The 22,939-nt window shown below is 52.5% G+C and overlaps 1 protein-coding gene across 2 annotated transcripts; it reads right to left on the bottom strand.

Moving 5' to 3' along the window:
• Positions 1-318: 318 nt before the first annotated feature.
• On the bottom strand, positions 319-21,531 carry cemip2 (cell migration inducing hyaluronidase 2). 2 transcript variants are annotated; one of them, XM_062451256.1, is made up of 24 exons: positions 21,313-21,531; positions 19,596-19,935; positions 19,130-19,270; positions 18,436-19,003; positions 13,648-13,817; positions 13,045-13,233; positions 12,612-12,781; positions 11,156-11,368; positions 10,147-10,352; positions 9,053-9,122; positions 8,506-8,634; positions 7,679-7,767; positions 6,852-6,983; positions 6,516-6,551; positions 6,058-6,213; positions 5,071-5,248; positions 3,248-3,463; positions 2,715-2,926; positions 2,436-2,618; positions 1,922-2,141; positions 1,661-1,762; positions 1,387-1,532; positions 1,161-1,267; positions 319-939 (listed from the first exon to the last, which is right to left on the bottom strand). In XM_062451256.1, the coding sequence occupies exons 2-24, from the start codon at positions 19,912-19,914 to the stop codon at positions 740-742; spliced, it is 4,152 nt and encodes a 1,383-aa protein (XP_062307240.1). In that variant the 5' UTR covers positions 19,915-19,935; positions 21,313-21,531; the 3' UTR covers positions 319-739. The 2 variants fall into 2 exon arrangements, with proteins under 2 accessions (XP_062307240.1, XP_062307239.1); XM_062451255.1 differs by having other exon boundaries at positions 19,596-19,932.
• Between the last annotated feature and the right edge of the window lie 1,408 nt (positions 21,532-22,939).

The following is a 22,939-nucleotide window of genomic DNA, read 5'->3' as shown; positions in this document are numbered from 1 at the left end:
CAACGTACATTTGTCGCACACGTCCCCAAAGACCGACAGAGAGGAGATGGAAGAAATAAATACGACAAGAAACACATTACACACAAGGTTGCTCTTTCTTAAGAAGGTTTCTTCAATCCAGTTTTTTTTTTAAAATCCAGTCACTGAGGAGAAATGCCAAGAGGCACGCTCACGACCCGCGACCCAAAGATAACACGCAGAAAGGAACATGTAGGTTACGATGAAGAATCATTTTGGTGTCAGTCCGGCCTCTTCGCTGTGGTAGGTGTCTTAAGAAGCCCGGGATCTCAATGGAGCAGAGAGACTCTTTGTCGACAGTTTTGATTTGGCTCGTCTCATTTCAGCTGCTGCCCCTCTTACAGTATGTTGAGGTAAGACTTTCTTTGGGGGGGTTTAGTAACTTTATGGCATATTTACTTTTTTTCTAAAAGTCAAAGTAGGACATCAAAGAACTATTTGCGCCTTGGAAAGTGCATTATTTGGTGCCTCAATGGATCCTCCCCAGGCAACACACACACACACACACACAAACACACACATTCCCATGTAAACAAACACATCCACGCACTCAATCACACAGCACAAACTCTTTCAAAAGACTCCATCCTCGTCCAGTCTCAATAAAATACCATTCGGATCAGTAAACATCTATGCCGTCGTTAATAAATTAAAGTTCAAACAGTTCACATTCGTTCGCTGGTTGGTTGTGTTGTGTTGTGGTCTGGGTGCTGGAAGCTTTTCACTGTCGCCCTGTGGCCGCCCTGAGGAGCTCCACGTCTCTGCGTGGGGTTCGCCCAGCCTGGGGGCAGCCGTAGGCCTCCAGGCCCAGGGGGATGTAGAGCTCCTGCAGCCCCACAGCCTCCTCACCCTGGCTGGACAACAGAGAAACCCACGGAACCCGGGTAGGGCCGCCCTGGAAGCCCCAGAACACCAGGCTCTCTGGTAGGGAGACACAGAGAGAGCGGTGGAGTGGGGGTGGGGAGAAAAAAAAAGAAGGTGTTTGTCCCCAAAAATATAGATATATCTGAGGAAAATGTAAATTCCTTCCTCTTTTTAGTTGATAAAAGAGAAACATGTTAGTCCTGGAGCAATGCAGAAGAACAGCCACACAGTTACAGTACTGGACCTGTTCAGGGGAACAGGTTGAGAGTCACACCAACCTTTCCTATGCAGATCAGCAGCCTTGGCCATTCCCAGGGGGACCAGATACGGTGCGACACCGTCCAATCCTTCGGGGCGACCTCGCGACCCCAGCAGTACTATTGACCTGGGCAAGAGCAACAATAAACACATATTTATTGAGACTCACCCATCATCACTGACCAAACACACCAGCACCCTGTCACCATTCTAACCCCCTCCCCTTCAGTCTAACATCCCCCTTACCTCTTTGGTATGCCTGTTCTCAAATACTGTTCCATTTTGGCGTCCATTTTGGAGAAGGGAGTCTTCTTGGTGACCTTGCCCAGGCAGGCGTCCACTGTGACCAGGAGGAAGCCTGTCTGGGAGAGGGGGGAGATGTCTCCCTCCACCTGGGAGGGCGGAGTAGAGGAGGCGGTAAAGAAAAAGGCATCAGGATACATAACAATTATGACACCAGGGTTCTGAGGGAAGGTGCTGTGGGGGGTACGAGGAGGTGGGGGGGGGGGGGGGTGCTCACCGTGATGAAGGCCTGAGAGTCCCCTCCCTGCTCCTCCTGGCTGCTCAGAGACTTGATCTGGGTGTGGAGGTAAGAGTTCCACGGGTCACTGGAGAACACCAGCTGGAGGATAGAACACACACACACACACACACACACACAGGGCACCATACGGAGGAATGCATTAATCAGTATCAATCTCACTGAGACTCTTGACTCCAGCTGCTGTCAAGCAGAGACCAGACCCCGCCCCTCACCCAGACCCCCAGCGTCGAGCCCTACCTGAGAGGCCCCACAGTCAGTGCAGGTCTGGATGTTGACCCTGGGCATGGGCACCACCGCCGAGGGCGTCTTGCTGTACTTGGGGTAGGCCTTGGCCGTGCAGTTGCAGGTCTGCCTGGAGGAGGTGGTGGCCATGACCTTCACCCTCTCACAGCCCCTCGCCGAGCAGTAGCTGTGGCCCTCCCGGCCGTGACGCGCCCGCAGGTAGAGCCACAGCAACCTGGAGGGGGGGGGGAGAGAGAGAGAGAGAGAGAGAGAGAGAGAGAGAGAGAGAGAGAGAGAGAGAGAGAGAGAGAGAGAGAGAGAGAGAGAGGGAAAGAGGAGAAAGAGAAGAAAGAAGAAAAAGAGAGAGAGAGGGAAAGCAGGTTAATACTAAAGAGAGGTGAAGAGAGCCTGAGCGATTCTACACTCGACAGCCTGAACAGCCGGGAGCGAACGACTTCAACACATAACTGTCCACCACAGCAAGGCCGAGTCCGAGGCGAGGCAGCGTGGGATTCTAGCGCAGTCTCACCCGACGCCGCGGTCAAAGAAGTACTTCCTGTCGTTGGGCCTCTTCTCCAGGTCTGCCAGAGAGAAGCTCGGCCCGTAGTCGGTGATGTCATCGAAGGTGTTGCTCTGCCGGTCGTTGATGTCGGCCATGATTTGGAAGGTGGTGTCCGACGGGTAACACAGCCCCACCAGGACCCAGTCTCCTCTGGGAGAGACGGCACCAACACACACGGTTAAACACGGACACACACACACACACCATCAAATCCACACACGCGCACAGAGTGTGACGCCCACTCACTGGTTGAAGTTGATGAGGGAGAGGACGATCTCGCGGGGCGCGGGGCCGCTCCAGTGCAGCGTGTAGCTCTTGCTCATCATGAGGACGGGCTGGTACTGCTGGGACAGCGCCCCCTGGCTGTTGACGCCCCGCAGGAGCAGCGGGGCGGCCGGGTACTCGTCTCGGCTGATGGACAGGCCCAGGCCGGAGGAGCCCTGCGTCTGGATATACACCTGGGGGGGAGGAGAGAGAAGGGAGGAGGGAGTCAGATGAATCCGAAGGTTGTTGGTTCGATTCCCGGCCGTGTCAAATGACGTTGTGTCCTTACTGCACCCTACTTGCCTCGGGGAGAATGTCCCTGTACTTACTGTAAGTCGCTCTGGATCAGAGCGTCTGCTAAATGACTAAATAATGTAAATGTAATGTAAAGAGAGACAGGAGCAAGGGGGGAGAGAATTAGGGAAAGCGAGGGAGTCACTCATTCACTCGGTAGTTACAGAACCTTCAGCCCCACATACATCCCCTAACCCCACACTTTCTCCTCACCCCCTCACCTGTGCGTAGGCCCCGCTGCACACCACGCCGTTCCACAGGGAGATGTTGACGCAGTCCGGGTGGCGGATCAGGTAGTTGTCTGCCCGGCCCACGTACGTGTCGCCGTACCCCGTCACGGAGCCGTCCACGTCGTGGAAGATCGAGTTCTTATCCCCGTCCATGTCGTTCTCCTCGAACCACTGCCCCGGTCGCCCGAAGAACGCCCTCAGACCCACCTGGGGAGAGACAGCAAGTTACTAACCCTCTCACATTAAATCACGCGTTGACATCTATTGCTCCAAAGGGACGTACTAAAAGTGCAGATGGTAAGTGTGCCAGATATGAGAGAGAATGTGGTCATCTCTACCAGTGGTTCCCAACCCTGTTCCTCAGGGACCCCCTGTCCTGCATGTTTTAGATGTTTCCCTGCTCCAACACACCTGATTGAAATGAATGGACATAAGCAGGCTTCTGCAAAGCTGGATAACGACCCATTCATTTGAATCAGGTGTGTTGGAGCAGGGAAACATCTAAAACATGCAGGACAGGGGGTCCCTGAGGACCAGGGTTGGGAACCACTGATCTATACCATTAGTCTGTGACCATGGCGTCTGGCTGTCACGTTCAGTTGTCATGTTTATGTCATGTCAGTTGTCACGTCCAGTGGCACTACAGTCACGCTCGAGACTGTCACATCCTAGAGCTAAACACGACACAGAGCCATAGAAAGAAGACTAATATCTGTACAGATAGGCTGCAGGTCTAGAAAAAGCCTGAGCATGGCCCTTAAACAGCAGCTGGAACCATCAACAGTGACGTGTTCTTCCTTTCCCTGACACTAGAGGGCGCTCCAGCCCTACTGTAAATGATGCTAGCGCTCTCTTGGTGGGGTCCCCCGCTAACACCTCTAGGGCCTGTAGATGCCAACGCTCGCTGTGATCCAGGGCAGAGGGGGAGTGACGAACAGATTGGACCAAGCCGTTAGGTGGAAATACACACCAATACACGCAACCACAAAGACGCACACACTAATACAGATACATGTACATGTACATTTAGTCATTTAGCAGACGCTCTTATCCAGAGCGACTTACAGTAAGTACAGGGACATACCCCCGAGGCAAGTAGGGTGAAGTGCCTTGCCCAAGGACACAACGTCAGTTGGCATGACCGGGAATCGAACTGGCAACCTTCGGATTACTAGCCCGATTCCCTCACCGCTCAGCCACCTGACTCCCTGATACACAATACACACCCAAACAGAAACAAATCCACACAGAGAGGGGGGGGAGTTGGGAAACAGTCTGTCTCCTCCCCAGCACACAGGAACACAAAGCTGTCAACATGAGCTCAAGTGGCAGCAAAAGCAGACAAGCTCCACCCGGGGGGAATCAGGGGGGATTCAGGGCACACGTCAAACAGACAGCGTGCAAATGGTGTCCTCAGAAGCACCCTCGGACGGATTACACACATAGGAGCGGGTCGACAGAGCAGTTTCTAGGAACTAGGGAGCCATGAAGAGATAGAAAGAGGGACAAAGGAAATGATAAATAAATATATAAATGATAGACGTGATGGTTTAGGTTCTTAGTTTATTATTACTGTTGTGATCTGGTACTGACGGTGGGATGTGATCTAGTGTTGTGATCTGGTACTGACGGTGGGATGTGATCTAGTGTTGTGATCTGGTACTGACGGTGGGATGTGATCTAGTGTTGTGATCTGGTACTGACGGTGGGATGTGATCTAGTGTTGTGTCTGGTACTGACGGTGGGATGTGATCTAGTGTTGTGATCTGGTACTGACGGTGGGATGTGATCTAGTGTTGTGATCTGGTACTGACGGTGGAATGGAAGCTGAGCTGGGACAGGTTGTTGCGTGGCGTCAGCTGCCAGGTGTTCTTCAGGTTGAAGCCCACGGCGCTGGTGAAGCGCTCCGACGTGGGAACGTAGCTCCGGAAAGTGCTCCTGGTCACACGCACCGGGCCATCGTAGATCTGGAACCCTCGGATGGGGAAGGTCCTGAGGAAAGAGGAGGGGGTCATTACCAGGGGAGACACTATCACTAAGACGCACAGCCTCAAGTAAAAGGCTTTCACGTCACGACTCAGAAATTGACGGATTATAACAGACTTTGTTTTACAAGCAGTCTTTTATCACATTTCTTGTATAAACTTTGAGGTTCAGAGTTTAAATTGGCCCAACGCTGAATGTCCAGTACTTAGCCCTTTTTATGTTATCTCAAAGTTTTTCCTTCCCAGGGAACTGATAAATACGCTGACCTCAGATTATCAAAACACAACAAGCACAGAGAGATAGCTCTTCCCAGGCTACACACAATAAATAAGATGTTCTTGTTAAACAGCGGCAGTGGTCACAAGAAAGGGTGTGGAGACGAGACTTGAGAGCAGGCAGCAATTAGCTGTTCCCACGGTGACGAAGGCAGTCCAGCGAGAGCTGAGAAGGGCGTTGGGTCCTAAAACCCTTGTCCCAGACCTGATACAGCTGCAGTGATCTGGCCGATTTGCTACTCATAATTGGTTGGAATCTGACTGACTGAGTGGATTATGGCTGCGACAAACCAGACGTGCGGTATTGAGAAATAAGAGAAGCTGTCATGTTTCTGAGATAGATTTACTGGAGAGGATTTACTCATACTTCCTCTTTCACAATTACACCATCCTCGAACAGTCTTCTCAGTATTTATTACCCTCCTCCTGCCTCCCTCTCCCATCTCCTCCGTTCCCCCCTCTCCTTCCTTCCCTTCTTTTCCCCCTCTCCTCTTTCTCCTCCCTAACCCTCCCTCCCTCCCCCCCTCCCTCCCTCCTCACTTGTTCCGTGGCAGTGTTCTCATCTTGCCGTCCACGGCTCCCAGGCCCGAGTACTTGTTCTGTCCTCCCATGGTTCCTCGGTTCCAGCTCTCGCCCACAAACAGGGACTGGGTTACCTCCTGGCTGGAGCCCTCGTCCTTGGGGTAGCTTCCATCACTGGGAAGGGGGGGGGGAGAAGGGGGAGAGAGAGAGATGTCAGATACATCCTACATGTACCATTCTTATCCCAGAGATTTAGAACGGAAACGTGACACTGAGCAGGAGAAGCAAGAGTATACTCAGGGAGAGCATTACACACACACACAGCATTCGACATGGACTCATTCGACAGATGCACATTAGCCAGGTACCCATAGGGGCACATAGAAAGTCCAACAGAAGATCAGAAGATCAGAAGTGCAGTGTTGTACCAGTATTTCGGTGGTCTGTATTTACTACACCGACATGAAAGTGCTTACCTGGCAAAGGCCAGTCCAACGCCATTGTCTGCAAATCTGCAATAGAACAGATCAGGTTCAGTAGAGAAAGTATGATTAACCATACTGGTTTAACTAAACATAGTAAACATTTTGAACAATACCTGAACAAATGTTAATGGTATGTACAGGTAAATGTAAAAATGTATCTATATATACACACTTTGCTTCAAAATGGATATGTATACTGTGGATATCAATGTTTTGTTTATTAAAACAAACATTGTACTGTGTACTGATAAAAAAAAACTATTCCCAGAAACTACACAGCACATTAGTGGGCTCACACTGATGACATCACAGCTCTGACTCACTAACCCAGAGTTCTGGATGATGATGTCACCGCCACGTATCCAGGCTCCGAGGTCGTTGTTCTTGAAGGAGATGAGGGTGTCGATGAGGGCCGCCACTCGGGGCTGGCTGGGGTCGGCATTCTGGTGAGGACGGAACCTGAGATGGCACGACCAGAGTTGGTGGCCTGGCAAACAGCCATGTGCAATAATAACACAAGACAAGTGCACACACTTCCTCTCTCCAACACACACACAAACACACACACAGAGACAAGATTATGCATGCGTTCTCTCTCATACACACATAGCACTCTGTCACATACTGTACCCCCCGACTAACAAAACACAAAACCTCAAAAAACCCAATGCACACACACACACACACACACTCTTGGGGCAGAAGTCGAGGCGGCGGCCTAAGCTTTTTTCCATCTGTCCGAGGTTTGTATTTGGAGTGAGAGCTACAGAGTGGAAACTATCTATGGAGCCTTGTTTTCTCTGTAAACAGAAACCTGACAGAGCCTCCACACACACACACACACACACACACACACACACACACACACACACACACACACACACACACACACACACACACACACACACACACACACACACACACACACACACACACACACACACACACACACACACACACACACACACACACACACACACACACACACACACACACACACACACACACCCACCATCCTCCAAACCAGTCTGACTATCCTACTGTAGACTAGAGCCTGCTACTGCAGACTCGAGCCTGCTACTGCAGACTACATACATCACATGACATTTCCGTGACATGCCATACCATGTCACGTACAAAAGGCATCCACCGACCTGGCGTTGTTGTCCAGACACAGGTACTCCCTGGGGTCAGCAGCGGAGGCCTTGGTGGTCTTCACACCTTTATCAATGAACAGGCCGGCCTGGGGAGGGGGGGGACGGGGGGGGGACGGGGGGGGACGGGGGGAGACGACAGCAACAGTCAGAGCTATGGATGCGTGAGTGCGCGTGAGTATGCGTGTGCGTTTGAATATATGCGTGTGCGTGTTTGTTTGAGTGCGCGCGTGTGTGTGTGTGTGTGTGTGTTTGAATATGCCTGTATATACAGTGAGTAATACAAACACAGTACAGCCACCGTATAAGGCAGGTTTCTGAGTGTCTCTACGAGAGGTTCTTGTGGTCAGCCTGGACAAAGACCTCACAGTCCACCTAACCTCTAGAGCCATGGCAACAGAGCTCTATTGTGTGTGTGAGAATGTCGGCGGGGTGTGTACATGTTTAAATAGGTCTGTGTGACTGCGTGACTGTATGGTGGCATGCGTATGAATGTGTATATACTGTATGTATGCATGTGTGTGTGTACATGTCTAAGAATGTGTGTGTGTGTGTGTTTCAGATTTTCTGGTGTGGCTACTTTCCTGTATAGGTGTGATCATACTGTATATATACACACACATTCTAAACCGTTTAATGATTTATGGATTATTATTGATTATTACACTAGACTATAGTGCTGAGTAAGACAGAGAGGAGCCAGGGGGAGATACAGGGGAGGTTCTAAGGTAGGGGGGAGGGAGGGAAGTTGTAGTTTAGGTGAGGGGGGAGGGAGGTGGTAGGAGGGGATGGAGGGAGGGTGTAGGGTAGAGGGGGGGGGGGGGTACCTTGAAGTTGGAGTGGACGCGGTTGTTGAAGAACACCCCCAGGGGGGTGAGCTCCGGCCGGGTCTCAGGGACCAGGCCGTGGGAGTCCCCCGTGGGCGAGCTGTGGAACACGTACCAGATCCCAGCATCCTGGAGCCAGGACAGGGAGAGAGAGGACCAGAGGTGAGAACACACACGCGGGGCTCCGCTCACGATTCAAAGCATCTCGACAACAATCTAGATGAAAAACACAGTGTTTAGCCAACACACACAGCCAACACCCATGCACCCCCCCCCCCCACCTCCCCCCCCCCCCATCACCCCCCACCCGACCCCAGCCCAGCCCAGCGGAGGATCAGCAGTGTTTGTGTGGGTGAAAGCAGGGGATGAGAGGCGGGGAGGTTAGAATCCCGCTCATCTTCTTGTAGGGAACGTCTAATCCCAACCCCTCACAGAGGGATCACCCTCTTATGAGTCATGTCCGCTGTAACCCCCACCGCCACCCCTCCCCCCAGCCACGAGACTGGGTTCAGACACTCCAGGGGGGGGGGGGATATTGCAGTCTTACCTGGGAACCCGCTGCAGCGTTGCTTATGAGGTTGTTGTTGGGGTTGGCAATCCAGAAGGTAGACACTGCCCTGGGACACGCAATAAGAAAACACACACACACACACACGTGTGCATCACACACGCACACACACACAGGAGAGGGCATTAGGAGTGCTCCAGACATATCTGATGGTCAATATCAGGCTCTGGGAGAGGACGGTAGTAAGAATCAGGAACAGGGACTCCTGTTATCCTTGATCACTCTCCCTACTCCAACATAACCCTTCCACTAGGACAGGCCTGCCAACACACACATGCACGCACACAAGTATGCACACACACACACACACACAACCCTTGGAAAGCAGTCTGGCTCTGCTCCCCTCACAGACTCTCTTTCAGCCTTTTTATACAACGCACACACACACACACACACACACACATCCCAGCGTGGTGTTGTTCTAGCAGGGAGAACTCCTCCACTATCTCCCTGTTGCTAATCTCTCCTCGCTCTGCTGGGGACCTGGAGTTGAGGCGCTTCCTGCTAATGTGGCCCCCAGGGTCTGATAGGTCCAGACAGACAGCTATGAAATGTGGCCTTTCTTACTTATCAGTATGGGACTGGTCAGTTCCTGACACCAATTTCATTACGGCATATCTTATCTGCTCCCCCCCCCCCCCCTCCCTGGCACATTCTCTCCCTCTCTTCCTCTCGTTTACCCTCCATGCCTATCTCTCTCCCTCGGGCTACTTCTCTCCCTAGAACATTCCCTACCTCTTCCCCCCTCCCCCCTCCCCCCGTTTAGGTGTGTCTCCTCTGTCGATCTTGATTACACTCTGTGCTGAGTCTGGGAGTGTAGTTCTTTAACACGCGATCTCCTGACTCCTTCTCCCACTCCAACTCTCCGTTTCTTCCGAGTCTTTTTTCAGACTCTCTCTCTTTCCCGGACTCTTTTTTTTCCCTCAGACTCGTTTGCTCCCTCTTTTAAACCGACTCCCTCTCCCCCTCTCTCTGATCCTCTCTCTCCCCGCCTCTCCTTCCATCCCCCCCGTTCACTAGACCCCCCCCCCCCCCAATATCACACAGTTACACCCCCCCCCCCCCCCTCTTACTTGCACTCGGTGCTTGGTGACGGGACGTAGTTCTGGAACACGCGGTCTCGGAGGGCGAGGCACACAGTGTCGTTGCGGTCGGTGGGCAGCAGGGTCCCCGGCCGCGTCAGGAGACCCAGGTTGTGGTAGAAGGTGTTCCTCTGCTCTATCCCGTCCTCCAGGAAGAAGCAGTGGCCCAGCGTGTCGAAGCCCACCGTGTCCTTCACCTGGGGGGAGGGGGGGAACATTCCGGAGACGAGGAGGGAAACGATACAGGAACGCCGGAGGTACGTGAGAAGAAAAGTTAGAGGGAACGTTTGTTCGGACATTTTGTTCATGTTTTCATCCAAAGCGATTTTTTTTCGTAATAAAGTAGAACAGAGAACAGAACCTAGTTTACTGTCCTCGTCTGAGAAATAAAATACTTTTTATGACTTCTTGGTTTCCTTATGAGGCACTTAAGCCGTTGTTAGTCGAATGACAAGTGAAGCAGGAAAACAGTCGGGAAAAATGTAATCTGAATGTTGTTTCATTTCCTCGACGGAGCAGAGGGATGAGTTTGTTGTGTCGACCTCTAGATAGACGGGTCACAGAGTGACGTCGACTGCATTCATCAAGAAACCCCCAAACATATTGTACACACGCATACAGGCATATGTCTATACACACACACACACACACACACACACACACACACACACACACACACACACACACACACACACACACACACACACACACACACACACACACACACACACACACACACACACACACACACACACACACACACACACACACACACACACACACAGAGAAAACCCCATGTTTGTGTGAGACAGTAGGTCACCACAACTGATACGACTTGAATTAGAGTAAACATAAGTCTCTGTCTCAATCACACTCTCTCTTTGTCTCTCTTCTTCTCTCTGTTTCTCTATCTCCGCATCTCTCTGTCTCCGCATCTCTCTGTCTCTGTCCCACCGCACCACCCCCTCCCTCCCCCCCCGTCCCCGGCCCCCAGGCTCACCAGGAGGCCGTTGGTGGCGTGCACGGTGATGCAGCGGGAGAAGGAGTGGTGGATGGACAGCCCGTCGACGTAGGTGGGCTCCCGGTAGCCCCCTCGGGAGTCCACGTCACCGCAGAGGTGGAAGTGGAGGGGGTAGCGGCCCACCTCCCTCTGCTGGCCCAGGTTCCTCAGCTCCACCTGGGACAGGTGCACCGCCGAGAAGTTCCCAAACACCTGGGGCGGGGGGGTGGGGGGGGTGGGGGGAAGAGAAGGAAGAGGGATTGAGGAAATTGGAGGGAAGGGAAATGGGAGAGAAAGGGCGAGGGAGAGAAGGAGAGGGAGAAGGCTTAGTATGCTTTCTGCAACACACTTTGCCAATCTTGTTGGCAAAATTGCTGCCAAGATGGCGCGGAAACAAACGACAGGGACGGAGAGAAAGAGACTTCTGTGTTTTTCAGACAGGAGGAGGACTATGTCGCAATGACACTCAATTTTGTATACACAATCAACAACAACAACATGCAATGACTCAGGCCAAACAGTAAAAACAGGGATATTCTCTCCAGGAGGTCTATGACTCTGAATTAATCCCTCATCTGGTTCACATCAACGAAGCTTTGGCCAACCCTTACTGTTAACCGTAACTCACTAACACACACAAACACACACACACTCACTTGGAGAGTCATTCGAACTTTCCGTTTAGCACAAAGGGGTCTCTTACATCAGACAGGAGGAATGTTATTTAATATTTGTTTCTCCACAGAATGTGCATGAGCCTCTAAACATTACTATTTATTCACAGCAAAAATGTTCGAATCACGAGACAAAAGGAATCAGTGTGTGAGAGGTAAGGATGGGTGTAAACACACACACACAGACATGCACACTCAGACACACACACACACCTGTTGGTTAATGTTTGTTCTAGTTTGTTCGACTTGTGAATTCAAACAATTCACAGTATAGCACTTTATTGTTATGGGCTAGTGAGGGGTATTCTTAAACTTTGCTTTCAACAATCCCTCTCACCCCTCTCCCTTTCATCCCTCTCTCTTGCTCTCATCCTTCTTTCTCATTCCCCTCTCTCTTTTTCTTTCCCCCTGCCTCTCTCCTCCTCCCATCCATCCCCCCCTGTGTCTGTCAGAGCGGTGTGTTGCGTGGTAGTGTTGGGGTGGTGTGTGAATAGTGAATACAGTCTCTCATCCAGGGCCAGACGGCTCTAATGACCCTTCACCTCGGCAGTATGGAAACACTCAACATGATCACACCAGAAGCAACTCGCGATCAATTAGCTCAGCCTAAACAAAGCCGTCACACACACACACACCTCAAGTTCGAAACACACACAAGCACACATCAAATGTCATTCAAACTCACACCTAATGTCAAACACACACCAAAACACAGAAACGCACACCAAAATTAACACAAACGTCATACACACCACATCTCTCTCACACACACACACACACACCTTGATGTGTCCGCCAAAGGTGTCGTGATTGAAGAACTGGCACAAGTTATTTCCATAGCAGGAGTTTTCCATCTCTCCATAGATGAGAATGTTCCGGGTGAGGAGCCCCACTTCGGCCCTCATGTCCACCCCCTCCACTATCTCCCCCATGTGGGCATACTGGGGTCTCCCTGGTGGAGGGAGAGGGGGGAGGCAAGGAGGAAGACAAAACAAATGTATAATGTTGAAGAGGCGTTGTCACCATTACCTGGATGATACTGTAAGTAACAGTGTTCACACACACACACACACACACGTGTAGACACACACGGACATAAAACTGAGAGGTTGGCTTAACTCTCCCCCTCAGTATAAATTGAGGGGGAGACACACCTAGACACACTTCCCCCCCCCCCCCCCCCCCCCCCCCACACACACACACACACACACACACCCTGAATCCGGACTTGTCTACTGGTGCAGAGCGGGCAGGGCAGAAGGGTAAACTCCTCAGCCTGGTGCATGGAGTAGTCAGTACTGGCAACCACAATCCGGTCTCCGGGTTGCCAGGTTTGCACGTCATCCTGCAGGTTGAGCACCACCTGATCCACGGCATCCACCTGGAAGCCCGAGATCGGAAACCCTGAGGAGAGAGAGAGGGAGGGGGTCATCTGGTTCGGTCGACACGCTCGGCGGTTGTCCTCCTCACCTCCACGTCAACACAAACAAGTCCTGGACTTGCTGTGTTTGTCTTGTGTGTTCGGGCCACAGCTGGCCTGTTCCTTAGTTAATCAGATGGTTCAGCGGTCCGTTTGTTTAGACCTGCAGGCGAGGGGCCTGTCTGGATACAGGCTGCATCAGGAGGTGTGTTTACATGTGTGTGGATGACGTGGATGTCCATGTGCATCTGTGTGTGCGTGTGTGTATGTCCATGTGCATCTGTGTGTGTGTGTTTGTCCATGTGCATCTGTGTGTGTGTGTTTGTCTATGTGCATCTGTGTGTGTGTGTGTATGTCCATGTGCATATGTGTGTGTGTGTGTGTGCGGCGGGCCCCACCGTTCCTCCACTCGCTGAAGGCGCTGACGGAGAAGCCCACGCCGTGGGCCGTGGTGTAGGAGCGGCGGGCCAGCGCCCGGCCGCCCGTCTCGTGGTTCTCGTGCTCCCGGACGGCCTCCGAACACGAGGCGTTCCCCCCGCCCACCTCCGCCACCAGCGCCCACGCCTGCCTGGGCACGAGAGAGAGAGGGAGACGAGGGAGGCAGGGGGAGAATGAGAGAGAGAGAGAAAGAGAAAGGAAAGAGAAGGGACAGAAGGAATGGCGAGTGAGAGAGGAGGTACACAAACCGACGAGGGGGAAACAGGAAGGAGGGAAGAGAGAGCGAGAGAAAGAATGGAGGGATTGAGAGCAGGCACAGAAAGGGAGAGAAAAGAGAAGAAAAAAAAAATCGGGGATGACTCGCAGCCTCCCAGACCATGAGGTGTCCCTCTGTGTGTCGTCATCGCCCGGTGACACCGTGACCGGGGGTGCCGCGGGGCGACCGCCTCCGTGGCGACCTCACGGGGCCATCTAATCACGCGTTCACCGTGACCACACTGACACACTAAGTCACTCATGTCACCGGCCTATCGCCACCTCACCACTGGCCAACCACAGGCAAACGAGGTCCCAGTAGGCCACCCGGCGACGACCTCTGTTTGGCTCTTGGCAGAGACCGAGAGTGGAACCGACCAATGACTCACACTCTTCACAGCTCTCTGGCTTTCCACACGCAGATTTCAGAGTTTTTACAGCTCACTCTAAAGAGCCACGTCTGCTAAAAATACTATTAATAAATAGAATAATAAAACAGTAATTACAGCACTAGAACAAGGCAGTGAAGACATTCTTCAACCAAGTGGTAAAACGTCATGTGTGCAACTTCAACTGACTTGACCCGTCTCTACTATGGATTGTGCAATATTCCTCCTGGCTGTTGGGTAAAAAAAGGCTGGTATGAACATGGTATCAACATCAGATCATTCTTATGTAATATTTTGCAGATGTTAAGGCTGGGCTAGCTAAGGGTGTGACCTGTGTGTGTGTGTGTGTGTGTTTGGAGGGGAGTGCAGTGGACATTGGAAAAAGTGGGAAGTATGCGTGCAAGATAAATCGGTGGAATATTGGAGTACACAGCACTGAGATCAGACTAGGGTACATGCTGTCACACACCAGGGATCCAGACTGGAGACACACCTGCTCCCTGGTGAAACGGCCGGGGTGTGGACGGATGGGAGGAAAGATGGATGGAGAGGGGAGGGAGCTGGGATCTGGGTGAGGAGAGGGGAGAGGGCTGGGTGAGGAGAGAGGAGAGGGCTGGGTGAGGAGAGAGGAGAGGGCTGGGTGAGGAGAGAGGAGAGGGCTGGGTGAGGAGAGGGGAGAGGGCTGGGTGAGGAGAGAGGAGAGGGCTGGGTGAGGGGAGAGGGCTGGGTGAGGGGAGAGGGCTGGGTGAGGAGAGGGGAGAGGGCTGGGTGAGGAGAGAGGAGAGGGCTGGGGGAGGAGAGAGGAGAGGGCTGGGTGAGGAGAGAGGAGAGGGCTGGGTGAGGAGAGGGGAGAGGGCTGGGTGAGGAGAGAGGAGAGGGCTGGGTGAGGAGAGAGGAGAGGGCTGGGTGAGGAGAGAAGAGAGGGCTGGGTGAGGAGAGGGGAGAGGGCTGGGTGAGGGGAGAGGGCTGGGTTAGGGGAGAGGGCTGGGTGAGGAGAGGGGAGAGGGCTGGGTGAGGAGAGAGGAGAGGGCTGGGTGAGGGGAGAGGGCTGGGTTAGGGGAGAGGGCTGGGTGAGGAGAGGGGAGAGGGCTGGGTGAGGAGAGGGGAGAGGGCTGGGTGAGGAGAGAGGAGAGGGCTGGGTGAGGAGAGAGGAGAGGGCTGGGTGAGGAGAGAGGAGAGGGCTGGGTGAGGGGAGAGGGCTGGGTTAGGGGAGAGGGCTGGGTGAGGAGAGGGGAGAGGGCTGGGTGAGGAGAGGGGAGAGGGCTGGGTGAGGAGAGAAGAGAGGGCTGGGTGAGGAGAGGGGAGAGGGCTGGGTGAGGGGAGAGGGCTGGGTGAGGAGAGAGGAGAGGGCTGGGTGAGGGGAGAGGGCTGGGTGAGGAGAGAGGAGAGGGCTGGGTGAGGAAAGATTTCAGTAGCCTGAATGCATTGTTTCCAAGCCTAAACCAACAAACAATCCTTTCAGTCCATTTACCCCCTCCAGCCTAATAAAACATGACATTCCAAAAAAGGACATCAACATGACCTCTTAAAACCACGACCGTCGAACCCTACCGCCTTCCGTTAACCCTTCCAGACGGGGGTAACCTTTCGAGGACGTTCGCTGGCTGTATTATCCGGCTTCTGGCCCCACATCTGAGAGAACATTCTAGAGTGACGTCTGAAACCGCGCCAGGCCCACGGCGCGCTGTCAGAGCCGCTCTCAGGATGGAAACCTCTCCCTGTCCCTGTAACAACACGTGCCCAGCCCAACTTGAACGAGCATTAAGGGGAAGCTGGGACGATGTTTCGTTTTCTCTGCCATATATACCAGACCACCCCCCCCCCCCCCAACTGCCACGCTGGAACAAGCTGACCCGTCCAGGGTCCACACGGACGGGAGCAGATCAAAAGAGGCTCTCCCCTGTGTTACCCTTTGAAACACAAACAGGAACCATCTGTAGAAGCACCCTGCCATTAGCAAAAGTGGCAGTGTGTGTGTGTGCGTGCGTGCGTTAGTGTTGGACAAAAGAAGAAAGGTGACTTTCTGTTATCTTGTCTTCTCATCACTTCCTTAATGGCCACACCGACGTCATCCACCCGGCCTTTTAACAGACTCATCCCCAGGCTGGGCAGGGTGACGTCCAGAGAGGTCAAAGCCCCCTGGACACCCCGCCCTCCCCCCCACACACACACACACACACCCCCGCTCCAGAGATGAAAGGAAGTGTGTGGGGGCCAGCCCCACCAGCCCGGGGCCCTGACAGTGCCTGGGTGAGGGTCCAGGAACACGCACTCATTAGAGCCCTTCACACAGTCTCACACGCACACAGCCAGCAGCTCCACAGATCAGGACATCCCACTGAGGGGAGGACGGCTATGGCTCAGTGGCACAGGTGACCCATCAAGCCCATCCAGAGATCACAGGTTCAAATCCCCCCCAGAAAACGTGGACGTTCACTGAAAAGGTATGACAGGTACACTGGCGAGTAGGAGGCTAATGAGAGACCTGTGTGTGTGTGTGAGAGAGAGACAGAGAGAGAGAGAGAGTATATCTGTTCAGGAGAAAGTCCTGGGTCTGTTTCCTGCTGGAATCCTGTTGGAACAGCAGGAAGAGCAGCGTCTCTCAACAGTGAAAGTCACATGACTCCCACGCTGTCCTACGTCAGAGCTGGGGGAAGTCACATGACCCCCCCAAGCTGTCCTACGTCAGAGCTGGGGACAGTTCGACAGCATGACCACACTGACACAATACTGGGATTACAATGAGCTGCAAGAGTTCTAGAACACTTACACACACACTCTCTGTCTCTCTCTGTCTCTCTCTGTCTCTCTCTGTCTCTCTCTGTCTCTCTCTGTCTCTCTCTGTCTCTCTCTGTCTCTCTCTGTCTCTCTCTGTCTCTCTCTGTCTCTCTCTCTGTCTCTCTCTCTGTCTCTCTCTCTGTCTCTCTCTGTCTCTCTCTGTCTCTCTCTGTCTCTCTCTGTCTCTCTCTGTCTCTCTCTGTCTCTCTCTGTCTCTCTCACACACACACACTCGCTGTCCCCGTCACACACATACCCACCCACCCCTCCCTACCCCCCCCCCACCACACACACACACACACACACACACACACGACCTCTCTCTCTCTCTCTCACACACACACTCAGAGCAGTGTGTGGCGGAGAGGCATAGCACCCTGGCCCTTCTTTATGATGCGTTTATGGGAACCGTCACACTCTGGATTTAATTGGAATGCCGACCGGGGACCTCAGCGTTGCCGGGGCGACAACCCCGCAGGCGAAACTCGACACGGAGGAGCCTGGCGTGAGGCCGGGGTTGCTGGGCCCAGCCTCAGCTGGCTGGCTGGCTCCGCAAATACAAAAAATCCCCCCCCATCTGAAGTACACAGAGGACTTCCATAAGCCGGGGGAGAAGCACGCGCGCGTGCCTGTGTTTGCACAGCACGCAGCTGCTGGGGTTCTGTCCCTCTAGCCCTGCGGTGGGACAGACGAGCGGCCTCCAGGTCCACCACGCGGACACGGAGCACGTCTGGAGCGAAACGTGAGCCCTCGGAGGTTCCTGCCCCTGGAGGCGGAGGCCCGCGCGCTCCCGACCCCGGGACGGAGGAGGGAGAGCGGAGGAGAGAAGCCCTGATTCAGCCGCTTTCGCACAAACCCTGGAAACGCCGGAGGCCCGGTACTTCCTGTCCTGGGGGGGACGTCGGCACGGGAATGAAGGAGGACGTCGGAATACGTGTGTGTGTGTGTTCGTCCTGACAGGGCTGACTGGAGATGCTAGCGGGGGGGCTGCGATGGTAAACACATACTAGGGATAAGCCATGGCTAGGATCCACAGGAGAGAGTGAGTTTACACGCACAAACGCGGATCGTGCTGCAAAAACACACACACACACTCACACACCGATGATCACAGCTTCTTCAACGGAAACCGGCTGGGACCCTCAGCTACTAATAGTAAGGCGGACTTTCCGAGGAGTAAAAAAAAGTAGTGTTGTGATGTGAGTTCACACACACACACACACGCAGCCCATTCATAAACGTTGCTTCCACTCCAGCTACCAGCAAGGCATACATTCAGAGTTCCACCAATTGGCGTCCGAAAGGTGCGTCCGAGCGGTCGGCTACCTGTATTTGAGGTCCAGGATGTAGGTGCTCCCCAACAGCTCCTGAATGCTCCTCTTGGTCTCCTCCAGGAGGCTCTTCACCGCCGAGTCGCCCACGGCGAGCGCCACCACGCGGCCGGCCGGCAGCGCCCGGAGCAGCTGCGTGAGGCGCCGGCTGTCGTTGCGCAACTCGTGCGTGTCGTAGCGCTCGACCTGGAGCACGGCCCCGGTGTCTTGGTCCACCACGCGCACGTTGATGCCCCGGCTGAAGTTCTTCTGGAAGGAGTAGCCCCCCGTGGCGAGGCCAGAGGCGGGGATGCCGCGGGTCAGCAGGGTCCAAGATGGCCGCCGCGCCCCGTGGAGCTCCAGGGTGCCTCCCGCGCGCACGCCGATGAACTTCCTGCCCAGGCCCGCCACCTCGCCCACCGCCGCCTCGTCCGAGCGGCCGAAGAGGGCGATGGCGGCGCGGGAGCGGTAGGGACACTTGGGGGCGCCGATGTGGAGGGCGCCGCCGTCCTCGATGTCGATGTGGCGTGTCCGGAGAGTGATGTTTCCGGAAGCGTCCGCACTGTCGGCGAAAACCACTCGACCTGACAGGACGATAAATCGCAGCCAATCACTTCCTGGTTAAACGCTAAGTGCATTTTTAGCGGGGTGGTTAAATAGACGACAACATTTTGTTGACAATCATTCCTCGGATGGTTTGTGTATCCTACCTCCTGATTGGATGGTTAGGGAGTAGAAGGTGGCGGAGGCGTCCAATCGGAGGAGGTCTCCCTTCCGGACGACGGCGGCCTTGTCCGGGCGGTGGCCTGGCTTCCAGCTGCTCAGAGAGGGGTTGTGGTCGGGGCAGTTCTCTGCACGACCGGTCAGACACACAGACACTCACGTCAACATCTCCCTTCAGGGATCTCTTGTTAGGTTAGGTAGAAAGAGCTCAACCATTCTCACCATCTCTCTCTCTCTCTTCCTACATCACTTTCTCTCATTCTCTGACATGAATATCTCTCTTCATCCCCCTCTCTCTAATCCTCTCTTCATCTCCCTTTTTCTCCCTCTCCCTCGCCTTTGTGTTCTTTTCTCTCATTCTCTTACTAACTCTCTCTCACACACAGACACACACACACACAAACTGTGTGACATTTGAAATCCGGTTTCCAAATATTGAAATCTTGTCCTAACCATCCAGCACGTCGCCCCCCGTCAGGCTGAGGATGAGGATGAGAGAGAGGAGGAAGGTTCCGATGGAGACTCCGAAGCAGACGAAGGTGTTCCTCCTCTTCCTCAGGTACTGGGCGCGCTCCTGGCGCTGGCCCTCCTCCGACAGGCTGAAGGTGGCCCTCCGCTCTGGGGGCGGGCCCGGGGGCTTCAGGGGCGGGGGGGGAGGGGCTTTGGAGAGGGGCGGGGGGGAGCGGACGGGGGCCACCCGGCCGGGGACGTATCTGGGAGACTGACGGGTGCCGTTGGTCGAGGCCACAGAGACGCCATTGCTCATCTGCATGGTATGTCTGTCTGCTACCTGCTAGAGAGAAAGAGAGAGAGGGAGACAGAGAGAGAGAGGGGGAGAGAGCGAGAGAGAGACAGAGACACAGAGAGACAGAGAGAGAGAGAGACACAGAGAGACGGAGAGAGAGAGAGCGAGAGAGAGCGAGAGAGAGCGAGAGAGAGCGAGAGACAGAAAGAGAGCGAAAGGGTACAAAAGAGAGAATAAAGAGACAAACGGAGATAAGGAGAAAGGAGGAAAGAGGAGAGAAAGAGAAAGAATGTGTTGTGTTTACAGGTGGTCAAAGTGGATCTGAGAAGCAAGAACAAAGTGGCCACCATCCAAGGACGCAGGCCACTGCCCCCTGGTTTTACCCCGTGATAACAAAGTCACCAAAGCTGAGCTGAAACGAACCGGAACGTTCCGTCTGGAGTGTACGGTTCCTGGGGCTGGCCTTGACCAGAGGAACAGAGAGGAGATCTGGTTCTCTGAGCCAGTGCAGGAGACCCCAGATGGCACCCATTACACACACACACACACACTGCCTGGGTCTGAGTTTGGACCCGGTGTCCCTTGCTGAGACGACAGAGTAGCAGAGGTTAGGTCAAGGACAAAGCCAGGAATCACAGCCATGACTCAGCCTTTCACCAAGACCCACACATCCTCCCCCATCCGGCCTATTCACACCACACTGACCTGCCTGGAAACACCACCTAGCATCCGGACTCACACATCCTGGTTGCAGCATACGCCTGACTGCTTCAGGCCAGTCAGGTGTTTTAATATTCACGGTCAACTGTAGCAAACAAGATTGGAAGCCTCCAAATGCCCTCTAAACCACAATACTCAAATGTTTTGAGCTGTACAGGTAGGTTGCAGGGACAGTCACATTTGAGTTAGTCAGTCATGTACTTACAGGCACCAAGATATGTCTACTATGTCTCGGCCGCTTTGACAGCTGTTGTCCTCTGCTAACAGATCTTGCCCATCTTGCACTAAAGTTACTAAATCAGTGTAGGCTATACCTTGACGTTAGTGTGCATACGACTATTGCAACTTCAACACTTTATGCCGTATACAGCTGCATAAAGTGTCCAAGAATTAGGCTACTTCTTAAACTGTAGCCTATATATAAACTAGATGCGTCCCCTTGATTTCTTGGAGTAAAAAAAACTAATATCATGTGGTTTGACGGTGAGACACGTTGCAACGCAGTACATTCAAAAACTGGAGACTGCATAACTTTTGACAAGGTGAAATGCGCACCCCATGACCAGCACAAGCATAGGCTACTCAACGAATAACCCATAGCTAAATAGTGCTTGAGCAGAACAATACACACGGTTCAGCAACGTTTTAATACATGACAGAGGTTGACTACCGTAACACAGAAGCGACCGATGAGACTTCACCTACCTTTCACAACGCTAGTGTGATCCGTCTTTTGCCATTCGGTATCTGCCAAACTGCGAAGCCTGGTCCCGACAACAAACAGTTAGAGGGACTGATAACAAAGCTAGTAATTTTCGCTGTCTGTCCTTTTATACTTTTCTTTACATGGTGTTTTCTTTCGGGGCTGTTAGACCGCCAGCCCCCGACCCAGGCGCGGCTTGCGGAGAGGAAGTGAGGAGGGAGGCAGTCCGAGGGGGGTTAGGGGAGGCGCTTGGTTTTGGATGGCCTCATACCGCCGTCCGCTGGTGAATGGGTAGAAGCGCTATTCACAGCGCAGTGTGTATGCCCTACCCTACACCGCTCCAGCTGAAGAGTTTAAGCATTTTATAATTGATACTAGTGCTAAACTACTCCACATGAAGGTGACATGAATTTAGAAAGACGAAAAAGTAACATATGTATCTAGTCCACTGACAAACAAAGGCCATAGTCTACCCCGTTAAAGCTATTTTCATTCGTTTTTATAGTAAGAAAATCCTGTACCTTCAACTTCATAATGCATAGTATTTAGCTATTTAATGGATGTTTTGTTGGTTGTTTGAGGGATGAATATTTGTATCAGTATCAAAGTCTGATTCCTGCTCAATTCTCAAAGTTGTCTGAGTCCAAGGCAAGGACAACACACAAACTGCACTATTCTCATATAACAATGGCCTTTATTTGTCTTTGTCTACTTGACTGTAACTGACCTGACTGGGCCTTTTATTAAAAAGTGATCTGGATGTAATTTATATCGAGCTTCCATCACTAGCGTCATCAGTTTCTAAGGAACCTGCTTTTCAAGTAGTTGACAGTACTTAATACATAATGCTTATTGTGTGAGTTTCAAAATGCTACAAAAGATGGGAAAGGCAGTTCATTTGATTCTCAAATATGTTTTTAATTTCTATAATCATTTTATAATAACTATTATCAAGATCATTATTACATACAAGTTCCTTCAATGATGAAACATGTCTTACAAAAAATAGAAATGACATAGGTCCAGGTAACCAGTCAGATTGAGTTGAGGGAATCTGAACAATCCAAAACGGACTCACCAAAGATGGACCCTAATTGTCATACCAACAGTTACAGTTGTTATAGTAACTACAATTCAGATAATACAGTCTTGTTTAAGAAATAAAAATGTCCAGTATCCAGTACAAACATTATTTACATTGTGATGAACAAAAGTATAACTTTTATCTACCTAAATCTTGTAAAGAAATATCAAGTCCTTGGACATACATATATATTTTTTTACGACGCTTGACCTCACGACAGCAACAAACGACCAATCAAAACAGTTTCTGGCTAATCAATTAAACACTCACAGCCAATCCCAGACAGCTTCCGTTCACCTCCACCAATGGTGAATGGACATGAAGGTTCAAGTAGCACCCTTGCACTTGGCGGCTAGTCCCCGTTTACCACTGCTTAAAGTAAACAGTCTTAGTCTTAGGTGGCATGCAGCAGTACTTAACATCAACTTTGTAGGGTTTTCAAAAAGTGCCTTGATAATACATCCATCCATGACAGCTAAATGGTATATTTCACCACCCTCATTCACAAGTTATATCACACAGAACCAAAACGTGAAATTCTGTAA

The sequence above is a fragment of the Osmerus eperlanus genome, chromosome 25, assembly GCF_963692335.1.
Source record: "Osmerus eperlanus chromosome 25, fOsmEpe2.1, whole genome shotgun sequence".
NCBI lineage: Eukaryota > Metazoa > Chordata > Actinopteri > Osmeriformes > Osmeridae > Osmerus > Osmerus eperlanus.
The sequence above is the reverse complement of the archived record's forward strand: the minus strand, read 5'-3'. Positions and strand labels throughout refer to the sequence as shown.